We start from the raw sequence: 21006 nt of genomic DNA on the forward strand, positions 1-21006 counted from the left end.
CACACAGACACACACACATACACACACACACACATATATATATATATATAATCTATGGCGACGGTAATTTGGCGTATCCTAGGCGATAAACGTGCATATATAATTAAAGAATTATGCCATCCATTTGAACGAAACTGCATGACTTTTACTGGCCATTATGGTAGCAAAGGCAATAAAATACTTGTGCATTAAAATGTTTTACAATAGTCAAACGTTTAAACGCTATAATTACCGAAGATACGCCTACCGCACTCCCTATGAAAGAAAAAAAAAGAATATGTAAATAATAAAGTTACGATGAGCCCCATAGTCTCGACAGGAGTTCTAAAAAATTTTACTAAGTTTCTTCAGCTACTATGTGTTACATCGTTATTCCCTTCAAACAGGGATTAACGATTTACTGATTTGATTCATTAATGATTATACTACTTGTGTTTCTCAGCACGCACGGCAACGAAATGGACCTCTAACTAATAAGTGTTCAACAAATCCTATTTACGACACTCGCACTTTTTATGGTGAGATCATTCATATTTGAAATATTCTCCGGCGATCCACCGGCGCGAATACTAAATTGCACGCAGGATTTGTCAATTTATCGCTCACGAATAAATGTAATATAGTGGAATTTAAACATAAGTATTCTTTCTTTTTTGCTTCTCATCCAAAAACTTGGAGTGCACAGGCAGTCAGCGAAAAAACGTGAATACGTAAAACTGTCTGTACTCTGCGCATGTGTGTGTACATGTACGCGCGCAAAACACATTTATGTAGTGTCAGACATGATGTCTTTCTTACATATAATTGAATTTGCGTGTAGAGTAATAATAATAATGATGATAGAAGTAGAAATAGAGATGGAAATAATTGTCTACTTGTCCCATGCTCCCCACCAATCAGGGCCGCTGTTGCCATTATTAGTGGAATTATTGTACGATGAATTATTATAGTTACCTCCGTAACTTGAATAACCGCCTGTAATGACATAAATAAACAACATGTATAAATAAAATATTAAATGTAAAATATTAAATGTAATATAATAATAAAAAAAATATATATATATATAAATGCATATTAAAAACTACTAATTATACTATCCTTAAATAAATGTTTAAATTAGTAGTCTATTAATATTAGCAATATATCTTAGTCGCAATTATTTTATTTACCTCCATAACCACCAGGTCTAGAGGGACCATTACTACGACCAGACCCAGAACTGGGTTGTTGACGATAATCTCTTGCACCAAAGCCGCCACCACTGAAGCGTCCTTTGGTGCCACCGCCGCCACCGCCGCCGCCGCCGCCGCTGCCACCTGGTCGTCGAGATCCACCTCCGGAATATCTCGCTTCAGTATACATATCATCCAACCAGGGTGGAAGTTCCTGATTGGCTTCGATAAGCAGTGATACCAAATCACGTACCAAATTATGATTTTTATGATTGAAGAATGATGTGGCCAAACCTGAATTATAAAACAAGACGCAGTGTGATGTCTTTGTTCTTTTTGGATTGTAATACAACAACTCCAAAATGAAACAAACCTAAATTGCCCATACGACCGGTACGACCGATACGATGAACATATTCTTCAACATCACCGGGCAAATCAAAATTAATGACATGCTTAACGTGAGGTATATCGAGACCACGTGCTGCCACTGCGGTAGCGACCAGAATCGGTGCTTTGCCCGCACGGAACCGACGCAATGCTTCCTCTCGCTCGCGTTGAGTCCTATCACCGTGAATGCTAGTAACCGGATATCCCATTGAGGCCAAGTATTCTTCGAGCATGTCAGCACCTTTTTTAGTCTCCACGAACACTAGGGTGAGTGACTCAGCAGCTGCGCAATACAAGTGTAACACATTAATAAAATTAATTAAAACCGACAATTTGATGTTAATTTGAATTTCGTCTATAACTTACTAGGATCTGAAAAGTTGCTAGCTTGTAGTAAATCAAGTAGATATGAACGTTTGTCATGTTCCTCTACCCATACTATCTTCTGTGTAATATTTTCGGAAGTCGATCCCACGCGACCAACTGCCAAGAAAATGTAGTTGCTGAGGAAATCTCTGGCTAACATTTGAATCTCTTTTGGGAAAGTAGCAGAGAACATGAGAGTCTGTCTCTCTCCAGTCGGTGGCATATTATCCTCTTGAACGATACGTCTTATTTGCGGTTCAAAACCCATATCCAACATGCGATCTGCTTCATCAAGTACCAAGAATCTAAAAGTATAAATAAATAACCGTGCTATTCTTAAGTCGATCGTTACGTGACATGAACTTACCGGCAATTATGCAAGCCAATTTTACCACGTCCCAGCATGTCCACCAGACGCCCAGGCGTCGCCACAAGTAGGTGACAACCGCGATCCAACTCGCGCATTTGATCTACTATGTTGGAACCACCATATACGACTGCGGGACGCATACGCGATCGGTATGCAAACTTTCGTGCTTCGTCGTATATCTGTGTAGCAAGCTCTCTCGTGGGAGCCAACACTAAACCTAACGGATACTGTTTACGCCTGCCGGAGGAGTTTGCTTGCGGTGGTGGTGGTCGCGGCCCGCTCTCATAAATCTGATTCAATATTGGCACTAAGAAGGCCGCTGTTTTACCAGATCCGGTTTGAGCGCAGGCCATCACGTCACGGCGTTCGATGATGATCGGTATCGCATACTTCTGTACCGGTGTAGGCTTATCGTATCCTGCCAAGGCGATGCTATTCTTTATTATCTCTGTCAGCTTAACCTCGTCAAACTGAAAAATTAGAAAACGAACAAATTAGAGAGTAGGAAAGAGATATGAGTGCTCTATAAAGTCCCATGTATATTGTACTTACAGATGTGATGTGTGGTGGTATGTTCTCACCGGTAGCCTCAACTGGGATATCCTCATATTTGCTAAAATTGATCCCAGTATTGCCAGAGCCGAACAGCTCCAGCTCCAATCGCTCATCCCTGGCAGTGGGGATCGTCCAGTCGACCTCGCCTCTACCGCCTCTTCCGCCTCTGTCGTCGCCCCATCTTCCTCCGCCCATTCTGTCATTTCTGTTATCTTGCCAGCGATCATTTCTAATAGGCTCCTGCCAGCGATCATTGCCGCTAATTGGTCGATCGCGTTCGGAGTTGGAGTATCTATAATCTCTTCCATTTTCCTGACTGCGCCTATTGCGCCCACCGAAGCTCCCGAAGTTCGCAAAATCAACGTCGCGAGGACTCCGCGAGTCTCGATAACCGCCCCTACCTCTATCTCGATCACGGTCTCTTTCTCGGTCGCGATCGCGATCTCCTCCTCTATCTCTATCTCCAAATGGTCTAGAGTTGGAAGAGTAATTTAAATCCGAGGGTGGGTTACCTGTTAGAAAAAAAATTAAACATTTATATACTATTTATATTTATCCTGTTTTGTAAAACAATGATTCTTATCAGCAGAAAGAGTAGATTTACATAACTATTGTAAGATTCTTTAATATAATTGCTTCTTGCTCCTAATTTTTCACTGCATCTAAATATATATAAACCAGTCGTATTAGATACTTTCTATTTAGTGATACAAATTGACACAAACATTCTATCTTTCTTGACATTCAGAGAACAATAAAGATAAAATGACACTTTTGTTAACTTGTGTTAACAAATAGAAAACACCATAATCACATAATAGTCACAAAGTTACTTTATCTGCTGAACACAATTTATAAAGCTAAGTATTTCATAAAACTAAGATTAAAACAGTCTGCTGGCCAGGATATGATTGTCAGTCTCGACATGTCGATCTATTGCATTATGAATCATTCAATACTCTGTCATAGAACTAGACAATGAGAAGCGATGAATTTTTTAAATAAAGATTTCTCCGTACTCCAACTTAAAAATTAGCAACTTCAACAAACTCCTATACTCACTCGCAGCTTTATGACGAAGATGCGGTGGAACGTAGCGGCCCCCACTTGGTTGGCGGGAGCCCTGCAAGTCCAGACCAGCTAGCTGCAGGGGAACAGAAAAACTCAGGTTAGATGTTTTATATCGCAGACTGCAACCGCGTGGTATTCGCGCGGATAAAAGTCGTTATCGTCCGATCCGACGATGAGTCATCTCGATCGGGTTCTGTGAAATTCTAACTTATATGCAGGGGGATCTTCCTCTGCCCCCGCTACCGCGAGCAATCCTCTCGGAACAAGCCGAAGGAAGAGTGAGGAGAAAGAGAGAGCGAGCGCGTCGCAACTCGCGACACGAGGCATGCCGTTCCCGGAATCGCTTGCCGCCATTATACGTAGCGTACGTCATGAGCGGGTCGACGAGTGACGACGGCCCATGATGCTCTCTCTCTCTCTCTCTCTCTCCCTCTTTCATCCTCTCTTCGATCAGATAAAGGAAATTCCCTTCGGAATTCGAAACGTTCTCTGGCAAAAACAGACGTTCACATCGGAAAAATCCGCAGATCACGTTAGAATGCAGGATCGTGGCGAGAGTGCAAAAATAAAAAAGGAGTGGGAGGGAAAGAAATCGGGAGACGCTTCCCCGAGAACAATGCCTCCTGCGGTCCTTTCTTTCGTCCCTTTTTTTTTCTTACCTGCTGCTCTAGACCTGATCCATTCTGGTTGGCTGCATTACTCATATTACTCCGCCTCGGTGCGTAGTTTTCGCAGCTCTGTCGCTTGAAGCCCTTTTAGCTTTAGCTCGACTGTTCTCTTCTCTCTCTCTCTCTCTCTCTCTCTCTCTCTCTCTCGTTCGCTCTCTCTTTCTCTCTCTCACACACACACACTCGAATCGAAAAAATTTCCAACGCGTCCCAACGCGCTATCTCTGTCTCTCTCTTTCTCGCCCTCGGTCTCTTTGTCGTCTCGTGGACTATATAACGCCTCGCCAGGCGATGATAGATTCGATATCCTCGCGATTCGGCCCGATTCTTTATCAGTTTATCGAAAAAACGGCGCGAATCGGTTAAGTCTCTCGTTCAACACGATACGAAGGAATCCCAGAGGCAACTGGCGTGATTACTAGGAAAGCGCGAGAGGCCCCTGGCCGCACTCGACGTTGACGCAACGAAAATGGCCGAGAGACCGAACTGCCAAAATGGTGACGACACAATTTCCGCCGGATGTCAGGGGCGACGGAACGCGGCGTGTTCGGGAAGAGAATCCCCTCTCACCGCTGAAGATAAAAAAAGGAAAAAACGTCACGCAAAAATTCGAAAATCTATATTAGGAATATTATTAATTATTATACGACAATGTAAATTGATTGAAAGCACGGTTGGTAATTCATTCAAAATTCATGTTATCGAATATTCTCAATTTGAAATTCGCAAATAATTTGTTTTTAATATCAACAGAGATTAGAATTTTTTTTATGCAAATAAGAATGTTAATATCAATACAAGTCACGAGTCTCAATAGATATATGTATGTATTTTCAAAATTAAATTATTTATATCACCGTCAATGTTAATTCGGTAAATTCAGTTTATTGTACTATATATAATTTTAAACATTTACTAAAATTAACACTTCGACTACGACATACACATATATGTAATTATATATGTGTATGCGTAGTCGAAGTGTTAAATGTCAAAGATTATGCAGAACTAAAGATTCTTTCTCTCACTATGATAAAATTCAGTTTGAGTATTAAATTATAAAAACAATTCTTATATAATAAAAAATTTCTACAAAAAGATTTGTAATTCTTAGGGTCAGTTGTTTCATCTTTTGGTAAATTTTACATGTTGGGTAAGTAGCAAGATTACCCACATGCGTGGATTACCAGATTTACCTCACAAGTAAAATTTACCAAAAGATAGAACAACTGAGGCCCTTAAAGATACAAACAAGATCTTATCTTTCAGTTAAATTCTAAACAAGATTATATCATCCATAAAATGTAGATGCAAGAAAATAGTTTTGTCTCTCCCTTCGTTTCAATTTCGATCTTCAGCTGTCCAAAATACTTCGTTAGAATTCGTAGAATTTGTTTGAGTATATAGCAAATGCAAGTTTGTATATTTTCCTTTATTATACATGTTCCCAAATATCAGCGTTTAATCTAATCATCCTTCTTCGTGTCGGTCTTGCCTCCTCTAATTCTACCAGTACGACGAGCAGCAATAAGACCAATCTTACGACCAGCGCTGGTGCCACGCTTGACAGTGGATGCTTTACCGATGTGTTGATGATTACCACCACCATGAGGATGCTCCACAGGATTCATGGCAACACCACGAACCTACAAAAATTAGAAGTGTCTCGAACACGGCAAAAAAAAACATATAAGCTCGACATAAAAGAGCTTTACCTTCAGTTAAAAAAAAAATTCCACATGAATTTCTTCAGGTTTCAAATGTCTTAATTACCATCATTGAAAAAAATTTAATTCTGTGTCATTATATAGCAACAATGTGAAACTCAAAGGATATACCTTAGGCCAGCAATTCCTCTTCGCCTTGTACTTGTGGTAAGCTCTACCAGCTTTGAGTATAGGCTTATCTATACGTCCGCCTCCAGCGACAATTCCAACCATTGCTCTGTTGTTGGAAGGAATAACTTTTTTTGCACCAGAAGGCAATTTAACTCTCGTTTTCTTGGTGTCAGGATTGTGTGTTATGACTGTGGCATAATTGCCAGAAGCTCTAGCCAATCGGCCTCTATCGCCAGTCTTCTCCTCCAAGTTACAGACAATCGTACCTTCTGGCATCATGCCGACTGGCATCACATTTCCAATCTGGAGATTGGCTGAAAAAAATTGAAAGCGTTATATATTTTTATTAATAAAAATTAATATGTAATAAATCAAATACTTATAAATGACAGTAGTTATTTTCGATCAGGTCTGTCCAATTTGAATTCCAGAGCCAAAATGCAAAGCTATTGATACAAAAAAAATTCAATGTAAGATTTCGGAGATTGTAAAGTGTATAAATGTGTTGATACACATTTAAGCGATGCTTATCAACAGTTTATAGTTCCTAAAATCTTACATTGAATTTTTTTTATGTTGATGGCTTTGCGTTTTGATTGCAGATTTCAAATTGGACTGGCCTACTTTAGATAAAGCATCAATTTTATCCTGTTTAATATTATTCATTTAGAAATTATTGTTACATACCTTTCTTTCCACAATATAAAAATTGGCCAGTGTACATTCCCTCAGGTGCAATAAATAATTCTTTACGTGTTTTGAACTTGTAAGGATCACGGAAATGCACCACAGCTAATGGTGCTCCACGACCAGGATCATGAATAATATCCTAAACAAAAAAAAAAATGTCTCTTAAATAATCGATTAAACTGATTAAAAATACCTTTGTAACACAAAAAAATCTTCAGAAAGAGCCTCTAATTTAACGTCATCTAATCAATCAGATGTAAACATGTTGGATATCATCATGAATATAAGATCTAAATCAAAGAATTCAGACAAACTTGAATAAATCCAGCTGAACTCTACAATTGTGCCAAATGGAATAGTGTCTCGAATAGAATAGAAAGTAGTTGCAAACCTTCACAACACCCTTGATGAATCCATGCCTTTCGGAGAAGTCTAAAGATCGCAGCTTTGGTGCTCCCTTTCTCCTCTTGGTATGAGATCGGAAAACGGATCCCGCACCTTTACGCTGCGCACGAATTACTCTACCCATGGCTCAAACCTGAAAAGAAACCACGTTAATTATCATGCATCTAGCCACAATGACACTGGCAACATCATGCTCGTCACATTGTGGATTTCGTTGGCGCATCTTAACCTCGCGATGCCGCTCGAGATAAGAGTATATTCTCATTTCATAATTCGCGAAAATATCAAGTACATTTTACGCACATAAAACAGAGAATACGTAATCGAGAATTTCTTTCACAGATGTATCTCGAGCGTGGTAGATCGACGCGGATAATCCACGCCAACGAAGTCCTATACAAGTACCGAAGGAGCCAACATCAAAGAGAGGAAAGACGGAAATTGACGGAAGTTCACCGTAATACTAATTGGAGGTTATTACAGTGCTTCGATTGATCACGTAGTTAGCCCGCCAAAATGGCGTTTGATACAAACTTATTGTCCGTAACATATCTGATTAATTATATTTTGCACACATTTTTGCATTTTGATGCTTTAATAAATAAGACGAACAACATAAATTATCAGCAATTAACTATTTAAGTTATCTCTGAAAAGAAATTTTCTTACCAGAGAAGATTTGATGTCAGATTTAATTATACTTATTTAATTATTACTTCATATTCAATTATATATTTTATTATAGTAATTATACATGGTATTTTTTATTGTTATAGTTCTTATTGTTGTCTCTACATATAAATCTTATTCTCAACAAATGAGAAAAATAGACTGAAATGAATTGAAATGGATTCAGATTTACAGAAATATGAATTATGAATATTGATTCACGAATGTTAAAATGAATGCTTTTTAATTCTGAATGCATTTTTATTCATTTATAGAAATTGCATGGAGTATATCTCTATGCCTTTCAATCTAAAAATAATATATTATAATATTATATAAATAATATTAACTTTTTCTGTACACAAACACAATTGTTGAATATTGTTTAATTCAAAATTTTGAATAGGAAATGCAGTTTTTCAATCCAGTTGTATCCAATTGAATCTAATTGAATCCAATTAAATCCAAAAAAACTATTTACTATAACTATTTAAAATATGCATTCGGATAGAAAAAAATTTCAATCCATTTTAATCCATTTTCGTCTGCTGGATTGTAATTTAAACAAAAATTTTATTGAAAAAATAATTTGCAATTTTATATCGTCAATAATTATGCTGAAATTCTCTTTCTAATAAAAATTAAATTATTGTATTGTTTATAATTTATTATAATTATTTAAATAAAAATAATTTTTTAATAATGAAGATTCCATACAATAAAGAATGTCGACGTGCATCCCCACCAACTCGTTCACATTAATGCTCAATGAGAGACGCGCTAATGATAATTCTTTTATTTCAACGCACGTATTCGAAATGGATGGACGCATTGTTTCGTTCATTATCCTTTTATTTTGCTTATTAACAAATGCGAATGTGATTAGACGAAAGAGAATTGTCGGCGGTGCACCGGCCGCGCAGCCTCCCAAGGATGATCCAGTAGTTTTTGTGAATAAAAACGATAGATACGCACATATTACCGGCATCCGCGATCCTGATAAGGGATTCTATGTTTTTCGTGGAATCAGATTTGGACAGCCATCAATCGGTCGAGCTAGATTTCAGGTATATCTACATTAAGTATAATAATAACAATAACAATCGATACATTATTATAAATATTACTATGATATATTAAAAATCTTTTGACATTTTTTTGCAACTCTTATCTGTATGTATTATATGTATAATAAAATATGTAATATATGTATAATAAAATATTAATAACGCAATTGATTTACATTTTAAATGATTTAATATTATATAGATTCAATATTTTATATGAATCTAGAAGAAATTGTGGATTGAAGATTTAATAATACGTTTTATTATATAATACGATTATATAATACGATTTATTGGATTAATATTTTTTTAATATGTAATACTGGCGAATGCATGCGTTAATTACGTTAAGAACTTAATTAAACCGTTGTAAACTATGGCTTCAGAAAACCATCATATATATGACCATAATATATGCAATAATTAAATTCATTGACCTATGGAGTAAACATGTATGTCGCTTTAACATGCGATCTCGAATAATAATAGCTGTTTTTCACGTAGGCACAAAAGATCGTGTTCTTTTTTGTAATATTTTTTACGCTATATTATTAATCAATAACGCGATCGAGTAGAACGGAACATTATTTTATCTCTCAGTATATCCTGTCACAAAGGCTCAATTTAATGAACTTGATATACGTTATCAATTCTGCCTAAAAAATAAAAGGAAGCGTTGAAAAAAGCATATTGCAGAAAACGATATTATTTAACAAATATTAATTAATTCTGCATATAACAATTTAGCATATTAATCAAACATACGTACATAACTAATTATTCGTTGTAATATCAATTAAACATAACTATTTTTTAGAGATATATATCTCTTTTATATACTCCTACAGAAATACAAATTAATTATTTAATTAACATTAAATAATTTTATAACTATCGCTATTAATATACTAACCATATTTGACTTTTCTGTGTGTGAAAGAGAGAGAGAGAGAGAGAGAGAGAGAGAGAGAGAGAGAGAGAGAGAGAGAGAGAGAAATAATGAAACTATCATTATTAAATTAATATCTTCATTCTTAATAAGAAAATAATTTTTTTAGAGAGCTTCGCCTGTGTACCTCGAAGGAGAATACAACGCCACTACATGGGGACCTCCTTGTCCTCAGCCCAATCACAATGAAACCGATAAAATTATCGGAAGCGAAGATTGCCTCTTTCTCAATGTCTTCACCCCGTCGCTTCCAGATATCGGCAGCGGTTATCCTGTGCTGATATGGATTCATGGAGGTGGTTTTAGAAGAGGTGCGGCGTGTCAATACGAAATGAGACATTTAATTAAGAAGGAATTGATTGTCGTATCTATTCAATATAGATTGGGAACATTAGGTAATTAAAACATGCTGAAGAAAAGATATAATTGAGGCAACATACGTATCTAAAAAACATTATAAATATATTATAAAGATGTATTTTGAGACATGTCCATAAGATATTTAAAAGACATAAAGATATCTTCTAAACAAGTATTGTCTACAAAACTTCTTAGGAATGTTAATTTTGTATAGCAAGAATGAAAAATTAAATCTCTCTGTTTCAGGATTTTTAAGTACAGGTACACAGGAAATGCCAGGAAACAACGGTATGTTCGACATGGTACTGGCCGTCGACTGGGTAAAAAATTATATACATTTCTTCGGTGGTGATCCAAACAAAGTCATAGCTTTCGGTCACGGTACCGGCGCCAGTTCCGCTATGATGCTATCTTTATCAAAATTCTGCAAAAGTAAGGATATAATCTATGGCGCTGCAAGCAAATACATCTTTAAAATATATTTTTGTAGATTACTTCCATGGATTAATTGCGATGTCCGGGACCATTTTATCTCACTTCGCTATCGACAAGGATCCTTCTAAGACCGCTAGACACATAGCTCAGAAAAATAGCTGTCCAATAAACGATACTCGCAGAATGGTGGACTGTCTGCGAGAATTACCAGTCGAAAAATTGATCAGCACCGATTCCGAATTGGAGAACACCCGTACAACTGTCCGAGGTTTCGTCTCCGGCTTAGCCAATCTGCTTGGGCCTGGTCCTGTTATAGAAGGTTCCAATGATGGGAGGTAAAACAAATTTACCGAAACCAAATTATTGAACTAAGTCTTTTTTAAATCAAACTTACTATCGTCTTTAAGGTCGCTTCCAAATTTCATGACCGCATCACCGGAAGATTCTTTTAGGCACGGCAATTTTCCGTCTATACCACTATTAACAGGAGTTATGAAAGATGAAACAGGAGGTGCAATTTTCGGTCAATACAAAGACGAAGTGCAAAACAAACTGAGCACGATTCCGGATTATTTGATCAATGATTTCATACCATATTTGCAAGGGACTATTTCAAATATGCAAAATGAATCGCGGTTCGTCTCGCAAGCGTTCCGCGGTTACCTTAACATATTCCAAAGTGATGGCACACCGAATAACGTTGGAAAAGTTGCGGAAGCTTTGGGTGATTCACTCTATAATGCTCCCGCATTTTTGACCGTTGACTACTGGTCTAAAAGAGCAAATACGTTTTTATATACTTTTGACCACAAGGGAAAAAGAAATTATGGCAAAGATTTTCTCACTGGATTGCCGATCGTCGATGCCAAGAGATCCTTAGATGGTACAATTTATAATAATTGATAAAATATATTATGCTATGTTCTCCTTACATAATGTTGATATAATTAATAATCTCGTTTGTAGGTAATTTAAATCACGGCGATGATCTAGGATTCATCTTTAATAGAAACACAATTACTGGCGAAAAAGTGAGCGATGGCAGAGAGCTTGACGAAGCAGACGAACGCGTAACTGACATTTTTACGGATATGATAGCAAATTTCGCGAGAAGTGGCACGATTAGCACACTTACTACAAATGTACGCTCTAATGACAGTTGGGTGCCAGACATAATTCCAAGATTCTCAGATGACACAAATTCCTTTGTCAGCATCACAACTGCCCCGAAAATCATGAATAATTTTAGGTAACATTGTGAAAGATTATGTTAAATATTACTTTCAAAATGTATGTTATATTATTAAATTATTTATTATATATTAACTCTAGATATTGCGAAATGGGATTGTGGACAGCTGTACCAAAACGATTACAATCACCCACATGCAGTTTATACAAAGTACCTCTTCAATTAATACAACAAGGTGCTAAAGAAACAATATCTATAATTCAAAAACCTATTAACACACTCAATACGTTTGTTCCCAAGTCTGGCTTCAATACCGCAGACAAATCGACAAATCAAAATACTGAAAAATCAAAAGAAGATACAACGAAACAAAAAACAAATAATAGATTATTACCGAAGGTACCTCCTATATCGAAGGTACTTATACCGCAGATACCATTTGGCGGTTGAATTATTCATAACACATGTTTATGCATTTTTTTTTTATTGTAAAAGTACATATGAAATAAAATCATCTAATTGTTTGATTTTACCTCATCGTGAAACAAACTTAAAGAGTTTAGTACTTCATCATCCATCTCTTCCCATTCATTCATATTATCTTGAGATGCCTTTTTTTGTACTTTTTCTTTGATTTTAGAACTTTCTTCTACTTTTTTGTTTCTTTTATCAATATATGATTTCGAATTTTCAGATTGCTCGTGTTGTTCTTTTGTAGTAATTTGCGTATCTAATTCACATTCCACTCTATTTTCAGTAGTAGCATTTGAAATTGTATCAATATGTAGCTGATTTTGTTTCTTTTGTGTTTCGTCTTGTTCTTCTAATTCATATTCAGTCTGAATTGGATCAATATGAATTACATTTGGTCGACATGAATTATCATCTGCCTGAGATTTATTTATATCCATGCCATTATTCCCTTCTGTTAATTCTGTAACATTTTCATTCTGTATTATTTCAATCGCAATTATTCTGGGTCGTTTATGTATAGATAGTAATGTATCTGCATCATGAGAAATCTCTTCTTCAGCCTTTCTTTTATCTGTTGTACTAGTAGTAGCTATTTCTATCTCATTGTTGCTAGTTGTAGCTTTTTCTATTTCATTGTTAGTAGTAGCTTCTATTCTATTGCTAGTAATAGCGTCTTCTACTTGAGTTTCAGGAATAAGTTCATCAGATTCCCTAGAAATTAATATATATTTTTGTAATCTATTTAATATATAACTAAAGAGCTTATAGTTTTTTACGTATAATAAAACTTAAAATATAAACTTAAATAAGGTTTAAAACTTACTGTTGCCGAGGTAACTGTAACGTAGGTGCAGTAGGATGTATAATTTTTTCCAACTCGGCTAATGTGAGTTTTGCTTCTTGAGCAATACTTAAATCGATATCATAAGCGGCTATATGCGATATTTCTAGATAATATTGTATGGGAAATGCTAATGCAACATGTGGATTCATTTGTAAAGCTTTTAATACTTTAAATAGTTCCAAGCGGCATACATTATGATCTTTATAAAAATTCTGTTCAGCAGCACCGAGATAAATATTGTACAATAAGGTTATTACGGTATTCTGCACGTTCTAAAAGAAATATTCAGGAAAGTTGTAGAAATGCATTATTACAACTGCACACTTAATGAAATTACCTTGTAAAATGTTTGTTTCAGCAGAACGCTACCACTGTAAAACATGTTTTGCAAAACGATAAGAGCCTCTCTACATAAATCTGCATCTAGACATACTTTTTTAGTAGAACTTTCTCCGTTATTCAATATCGCACTATTTTCATACTGACTACGTTTAAAACGTTTTATCGCTCGTTTAGACAAATGTTTTGGTTGCACCTATAAGAATGTACAGAATAAGCTTTATAAAAAAAAACTTTATATATAATTATTAAATTTATAATATAAAGCATCATTTAATTGAACTTACAGATAATAATATACACTCTCGTTCTGGTGTTACATCCTTCAATATGCCCGTAATAAAATCATTTCCAATTATCTCTATTCCTGACAATGTACTCATATTAATCAGCCATGAGCAAAGACATTTGTACGTGTGTATCCTGACATTCTTAAAAGGTTTACTATCACTAAGTGTCATTTGATTAGCTGAGACGACACTTGTCCACTGCAATGTTTGTTGGAATAACTGTAATATGGTTGCCCCATACGGTACTAGCTCCTGAGCAAATCTAAAACATACATTTACAAATTATTTGATCTATAATTGTCGAATCAAATATATATATCTTATAAAAATATGTAAACACATATACCCATTTATAAATGCATCTAAAACTGTGAGTAAATTAATATGCAATTTTGGTAAAATAATGTATAGCATTTGTTCCTTGAATGAAGTTTTATTCATTAAATTTAATGGAGTTATCGCCAATCCTCGACATAAAACTCCTAGAATATCATGAGGCAGAACAGAATTTCTTGCTTCGTATCCACTGCAATTTTAAATTAAATATATATTTCAAGATCGTGAATAACGGATGTTAATAATATTATTTAATATATACAAAATTAATAGATCAGTACTGCAACATTGAGGAGAGATAAATGCATAGATTTGTGAATCTTTGTTTCTGCCCGTTATAGTACTGTACTGCATCTTTATTAGAAATAGGTGGTAATTCTAATTGATCCCAGATATCTACACTTTCCAGCTCCATTAAACCAGAGAATAATTCATCCATTATAACATGCAAGTTATTACAAAGCAATACTTCATTATATGTTGTTGCAGTATAAATGGATTTAGATGGTGGTGGTTTAAATGAACGCTCTGTCGCTTTGGACAAAAGAATATAGCATCTTGCACTAGCATTAACTAAATTTTCTTGCATAGAATCAATTTGTAATAATATCATTTTCCTTATCAGTTCCTGAAAATGTTAAAACAATTTCTCATTGTTAGAACGTTTTCTTATTGGCTTGTAATCTCTTATGATGATTAAAATTAATATAAAACATTGACTAAATCAACATAAAATATTGAGTTAATAAGATAAAATTGTTCATTTTATTACCTGAAATCTTTCACAAACTTCAGAATAATGATAAAGCAGAACAGCCATCAAATAATAAATTGCTCCACATTTTACTGGTTGCAATGCACCAAGAATATTTATAAGCTGTTTGACGTGTTGCATAGAGATCTGCTTGTGCAAATCTGGAATCTCCTTGCAATGCTCAACTAAAACTCCTAATACTTTACATGCCAGTATTAAATCTTGTGTACTGCTATGTACATTTTCTAGTACTTTAATAGCATTGACTATCCAAAACAAACCATATTTTGCAAAAGTATCTTTGGAACATATAGGCAAAATTCTGTTTAAGATAGGTAGAAAGTCACATCCTACTTGATTTATACGAGAATTAACACTTTTTATAAAAATATTTTGCACAGCGTTGACCTGAAATGTATAAGCGATGCATTACGCAAAGTGTTTTACAGAAAGAATATAAAGAATATTTTAATAACATAAGTCGACACAAACGTCTTCTATCTTTGTATTTCATGAGAAACAAAAACAGAATAATGTTGTGTCAATTTATGTTATCAAATAAAAACACCCAAAAAGAATTTAGGCCTAATTTAGCACCAACATTACTACGACTTTAAGCAAGGCTTAAATCTCTCCCTCTCTCTTTAAAGAGGGAAAATAAGAATTTTAAGTCTCACTTAAAATCAAAGTAATGTTGGTGCAATCGAGCCTTAAAAAGATGAATTTATTTCACACCTCGTGGCTATCAAATGGCACATCGTTGTTATCAATAACCAAATCGTGCACCAACGATTCGAATTCCTTCGAATTCACGTCAAAGGAATTCACTAATCTAGTTATCGATGCCATTATTATTTTTTATTATCACTGCTTTTATACTTAAAAAGCATAAAATTTATAATCTACGTGCTTCTTTTCTCGAGGGTTCTCCAAAGGTCACAAATAGTCCTTCTTTTTGTGCTGGTAAGATTTGAGATACCTTTGATCTTCTTTTAGGCTATAGAGAACATTATTTTTATATTTTTAATTTCATTAAAATTATTCTTTCTACAAATAATTCTTTTTACAAATAACCGCAAAAATCTTGATCTTTGAGGTTATGTATACACACTTCAGTTTCTCACGTGAGATAGAAATGAATGAAACTTATGGAATTTATGAAACTCACATTTAGTGGCGCCTCTACGTGCAACTTCATCTTGAACTATGTTATAACAACAGATATTTTTGGTGGGTAATTTAAACAAGCATATGATAAAAATTATTGTCAGAACAGAAAAAAATCTGAGAAAAGACATGTTTTCTGTAATTGTAAAATGTCTCCACGTACTACTGCCCTTGAAAAAGTGAAGTCAACAATACAACAATGAAAATAAATCGCTGAAATTTTTATTAAAAATCAATCCTTGATACACAGGGTCATTCGTGTCCTGTCCATTTCTTTTTTTTTTTTCAAATACTAAGAGTATCTGATCAAAAATCAGTCTTTTTTCTATTCCTAAAAAAAGTTTAGCATTTAGAGAACAAGTTTGATGATGTGTTACCGGCCTCGATTCGTGCATATTCTTTAATTGGCATAACTATAAAGTTCATCTCTGGATCACATGCAGAATGTACATTTTTTGCAACTAAAAAATTTCTTTTTCTTTATTTTCCACTAATTTTCAATTGTATTGTAAGAATATTTCGCGAATTATTAAAAAAAGACTTTAACCCTAAAACAATATATTAGCCTTCAATAAACACGATTTTTTATATTCTTGATGTTGTCAGTAATATTATATATTACTATTGTCTGTAATATATATTACAAAGAACATTTTTTTAATAAATTATAAGTTTCTTTTAATACAATAGCAAATAACTAAATTTTTAATTCTCAATAATTAAATTATATAGTTCAAGTGTCGGCTATCCAAAAAGTTTAGTTATTGAGTAACCTGAAAATGATGTTTTTTTAATATGCATGAAGGGCTATTATAAATTGAAGATATATTGCATTTACATTTTAAAACAATGCATTTTATTATTGCTATTACATTAACGCTCGGTTACACCAATAATTACTTTGATTTTAAGCTTAAAACTCTCTCTGTCTCATTTTAAAGCGAAAAAAGAGATAGAGACAGAGAGAGTTATAAGCCTTACTTAAAATCAAAGTAATTGTTGGTGCAATCTAAAAAAAACTTATAATTTATTTACAACAAGAGTACCAAAAATCGCGTTCATTAAAGGTTCAGGTGTTGTTTTAGGATTAAATTCTTTTTTTAATAATTCGCGAAATATTCTCATAATACAACCAAGAATTAGTTACAATTGAAAATAAAAAAAAAAATACAAATTTTTTAGTTACAGAAAATGTATACTCTGCACACATCTTGAATCATTTTTGTGGTTAGAAGTGAACTTCAGAGTTATGCCAGTTAAAGGATACGCACGAATTGAGGCCGACAACGCGCACAAAACTTGTTCTCTAGATGCTAAACTTTTTTTAGGAATAGAAAAGAGACCGGTATATTGATCAGGTGCTCTTATTATTTAAAAAAAAAAAAGAAATGGGCAGGACACGAATGACCCAGACGTGTGTCAAGGATTAAAATCAAGCAAGCGATGAAATCACTTCATATCGATGCTCGAACCTTCGACGAACCACGAATGTCCGACATAACTGTCCGAAAATCGCAAATATCCGAAAAAATATTAACATGCACACTGATTTACGCTTCGCGACGACCGCTCATTGTTGAACTCGGCATTCCCGACTCGTCCGAATTCGAGATCCGTTTTTACGAAATTCGAAAAATGACGCTCGAAGCTTCGACGCGCCAACTGCAACAGTCCGACGCGACGCAATAGCGAAATTCAAATTGCGTTTGACTATCGCACATATAAATTTATATTAATTTATGCTACAACATTCACTCACTTGCAGATTCAACACTCCCGATGCACTAAAGGCTTGTTCTCGGAAGATTGCGACAACTTCACTCCGATTCTAGAAATTTCGACGCACTAACAGCCTGATCAGAGTAACGCCATACAGTTTGCAGGATTGATATCGTGAAATACGGATCATTTGGCGATTGCACGTACTAATTTATGCTCCATGATAATCCTTCGACACTCCTAATAATACACTACATTCTACAGGAACCAATAAAACCGCGGCACTAACTCCGATGCTTCGAGCGATTTAACGGTCGGCAATTAACAAGAATATCGCACGCGTTACTCCACGACAATCATTTTGCCAGATTTTATGTTCCCGACAATCCTATAGCATTCATTCCTCACACGAAGCTCATTTTAAATAGAAGAAGTACGCACGGAACGACGCAAAACACATGAAGAACGTACCGGCGCGTGCCGGGCAGTGCCGGGCAGTGCCGGGTCGCCCAGCTAACTGCGCACTGTGACTCTGTGACGTCATGACATGCGTCGTACGATAATTATGTCCGTTAACATTTTCAAAAAAAACGGTCGCGATGTTTTTGCATCGCTAAGCCGTGCGTTAATTAACTGTTACCATATTTCTATCTTCTTGTTCTATAGTTTTATCTTACATATCAGAGAGTGAATGTGAACGACATAGCGATTGTTCAATTATACTTGTATTCGAATATACATGTTCGGTCTATCGTATTTTTCCTTAATTTTCATCACTTTTACAAGTATATATAAATTATTAAACAAAACGGTCGGCAATTAACAAGAATATCGCACGCGTTACTCCACGACAATCATTTTGCCAGATTTTATGTTCCCGACAATCCTATAGCATTCATTCCTCACACGAAGCTCATTTTAAATAGAAGAAGTACGCACGGAACGACGCAAAACACATGAAGAACGTATCGGCGCGTGCCGGGCAGTGCCGGGTCGCCCAGCTAACTGCGCACTGTGACTCCGTGACGTCATGACATGCGTCGTACGATAATTATGTCCGTTAACATTTTCAAAAAAACGGTCGCGATGTTTTTGCATCGCTAAGCCGTGCGTTAATTAACTGTTACCATATTTCTATCTTCTTGTTCTATAGTTTTATCTTACATATCAGAGAGTGAATGTGAACGACATAGCGATTGTTCAATTATACTTGTATTCGAATATACATGTTCGGTCTATCGTATTCTTCCTTAATTTTCATCACTTTTATAAGTATATATAAATTATTAAACAAAACGGTCGGCAATTAACAAGAATATCGCACACGTTACTCCACGACAATCATTTTGCCAGATTTTATGTTCCCGACAATCCTATAGCATTCATTCCTCACACGAAGCTCATTTTAAATAGAAGAAGTACGCACGGAACGACACAAAACACATGAAGAACGTATCGGCGCATGCCGGGCAGTGCCGGGTCGCCCAGCTAACTGCGCACTGTGACTCCGTGACGTCATGACATGCGTCGTACGATAATTATGTCCGTTAACATTTTCAAAAAAACGGTCGCGATGTTTTTGCATCGCTAAGCCGTGCGTTAATTAACTGTTACCATATTTCTATCTTCTTGTTCTATAGTTTTATCTTACATATCAGAGAGTGAATGTGAACGACTAGCGATTGTTCAATTATACTTGTATTCGAATATACATGTTCGGTCTATCGTATTCTTCCTTAATTTTCATCACTTTTACAAGTATATATAAATTATTAAACAATTTTTACATATATTTTGACATCTTTAGAAAGTATTTGTGCAGTTATATAGTCATAGCAAATTGTAGATAAATTATTGTAATTAAATATAGTTAAACATTTTTGTTTCAGAGTTTTACATTTTTATACGAAATAATATATTTTTCTCATTTCGTTAGCTATATTTAGTTACAACAATTTATCGATAATTTGTTATGAATATATAACTGCAAATACTTTTTAAAGCTGTCAAAATATATGTAAAAATTATTTAATAATTTATATGTACTTGTAAAAGTGATGAAAATTAAGCTAGAAAACGAATGATTGAACGTGTATATGCCAAAAACTAACGTGTGTACTATAAGGATTAAAATGAATCGAAAATAATTTAAAAATGTCTTTTAAAAAAAACTTTTTTCGACTTTTTCTTATTGAATATTTTATGTAAGTTTTTGAAATCTAAAGTGCGACGATTCGTGTTATGTATTTATTTCGATTTCAAAAAGAAATGAAGAACGGCACAGCACCCACCTGTACGAGCTCGGTAATGGAATGACTGCGCAGTAACTACGCATAAACGTGACGCGCCACTCCGTGCCACCCCGTGCCATCCCCGATCCCAAGGTTACGCCAACCGTCTAACTGTCGAAATATTAACGAATATTACGAATAAGTAAAATAATATATTCTTTACACTTTTAATGTTTTCCGATCCACTTTATTACACGGTTTTTGTTTTATTTCTTTATAGATTCGTTAAGCACGCAGCTCATGAATATCTTAATTCAATTGTGTTACAATAAGTGATGATTAGTTTATAATAATCCGGGAAAAAATATTATATGAATATATTTTGTACATAATTAAATATAATTGTATGTAATTATATATAAAATATTTTTTCCGGGAATTTTATATTATATAAAATCCACGCAGATTGTACACAATATTTTTAATTAAAAGATTGCCATGTTATTCTTTTAATATTTGAAAATTGCTAAATTCTATCATTCACGCTTTATTCTAAGATAAAAGAGTAAGATAAAAGATTATTTTAGTATTTATTATTTTAAATAACACTACACTTCTAATTTATTATTTATTTAATATTTTAAATAAGTTT

General features: G+C 34.7%; 4 protein-coding genes and 1 long non-coding RNA gene across 22 annotated transcripts; 1 reads left to right on the forward strand and 4 right to left on the reverse strand.

Moving 5' to 3' along the window:
* Positions 1-62: 62 nt before the first annotated feature.
* On the reverse strand, positions 63-5051 carry LOC108694082 (ATP-dependent RNA helicase bel). Its single transcript, XM_018203372.1, has 8 exons — positions 4587-5051; positions 3919-4000; positions 2854-3368; positions 2299-2771; positions 1932-2236; positions 1549-1848; positions 1173-1469; positions 63-975 (listed from the first exon to the last, which is right to left on the reverse strand). The coding sequence occupies exons 1-8, from the start codon at positions 4629-4631 to the stop codon at positions 872-874; spliced, it is 2121 nt and encodes a 706-aa protein (XP_018058861.1). The 5' UTR covers positions 4632-5051; the 3' UTR covers positions 63-871.
* A 961-nt stretch (positions 5052-6012) lies between these two features.
* On the reverse strand, positions 6013-7989 carry LOC108694028 (60S ribosomal protein L8). The gene is made up of 5 exons (XM_018203274.1): positions 7934-7989; positions 7515-7661; positions 7121-7262; positions 6434-6747; positions 6013-6241 (listed from the first exon to the last, which is right to left on the reverse strand). Exons 2-5 carry the CDS (start codon positions 7650-7652, stop codon positions 6062-6064), a joined length of 774 nt encoding a protein of 257 aa, XP_018058763.1. The 5' UTR covers positions 7653-7661; positions 7934-7989; the 3' UTR covers positions 6013-6061.
* A 1023-nt stretch (positions 7990-9012) lies between these two features.
* LOC108694070 (carboxylesterase 5A-like) lies at positions 9013-12666 on the forward strand. The gene is made up of 7 exons (XM_018203354.1): positions 9013-9264; positions 10323-10608; positions 10820-11005; positions 11064-11343; positions 11416-11891; positions 11975-12257; positions 12341-12666. Exons 1-7 carry the CDS (start codon positions 9016-9018, stop codon positions 12648-12650), a joined length of 2070 nt encoding a protein of 689 aa, XP_018058843.1. The 5' UTR covers positions 9013-9015; the 3' UTR covers positions 12651-12666.
* LOC108694071 lies at positions 11237-12057 on the reverse strand. Its single transcript, XR_001932063.1, has 4 exons — positions 11854-12057; positions 11672-11780; positions 11403-11485; positions 11237-11315 (listed from the first exon to the last, which is right to left on the reverse strand). It is a non-coding gene; the product is annotated as an uncharacterized LOC108694071 (long non-coding RNA).
* On the reverse strand, positions 12633-19752 carry LOC108694067. 18 transcript variants are annotated; one of them, XM_018203339.1, is made up of 10 exons: positions 18801-19687; positions 16406-16574; positions 15973-16234; positions 15256-15645; positions 14765-15111; positions 14494-14673; positions 14145-14409; positions 13856-14053; positions 13498-13790; positions 12633-13385 (listed from the first exon to the last, which is right to left on the reverse strand). In XM_018203339.1, exons 3-10 carry the CDS (start codon positions 16084-16086, stop codon positions 12716-12718), a joined length of 2457 nt encoding a protein of 818 aa, XP_018058828.1. In that variant the 5' UTR covers positions 16087-16234; positions 16406-16574; positions 18801-19687; the 3' UTR covers positions 12633-12715. The 18 variants fall into 18 exon arrangements, with proteins under 18 accessions (XP_018058828.1, XP_018058834.1, XP_018058829.1 ...); XM_018203345.1 differs by having other exon boundaries at positions 16406-16521; positions 19063-19079; XM_018203340.1 differs by lacking the exon at positions 18801-19687 and adding an exon at positions 18595-18726 and having other exon boundaries at positions 16406-16617.
* Positions 19753-21006: the final 1254 nt, after the last annotated feature.

Source organism: Atta colombica, unplaced genomic scaffold (genome assembly GCF_001594045.1).
Source record: "Atta colombica isolate Treedump-2 unplaced genomic scaffold, Acol1.0 scaffold112, whole genome shotgun sequence".
Lineage (NCBI taxonomy): Eukaryota > Metazoa > Arthropoda > Insecta > Hymenoptera > Formicidae > Atta > Atta colombica.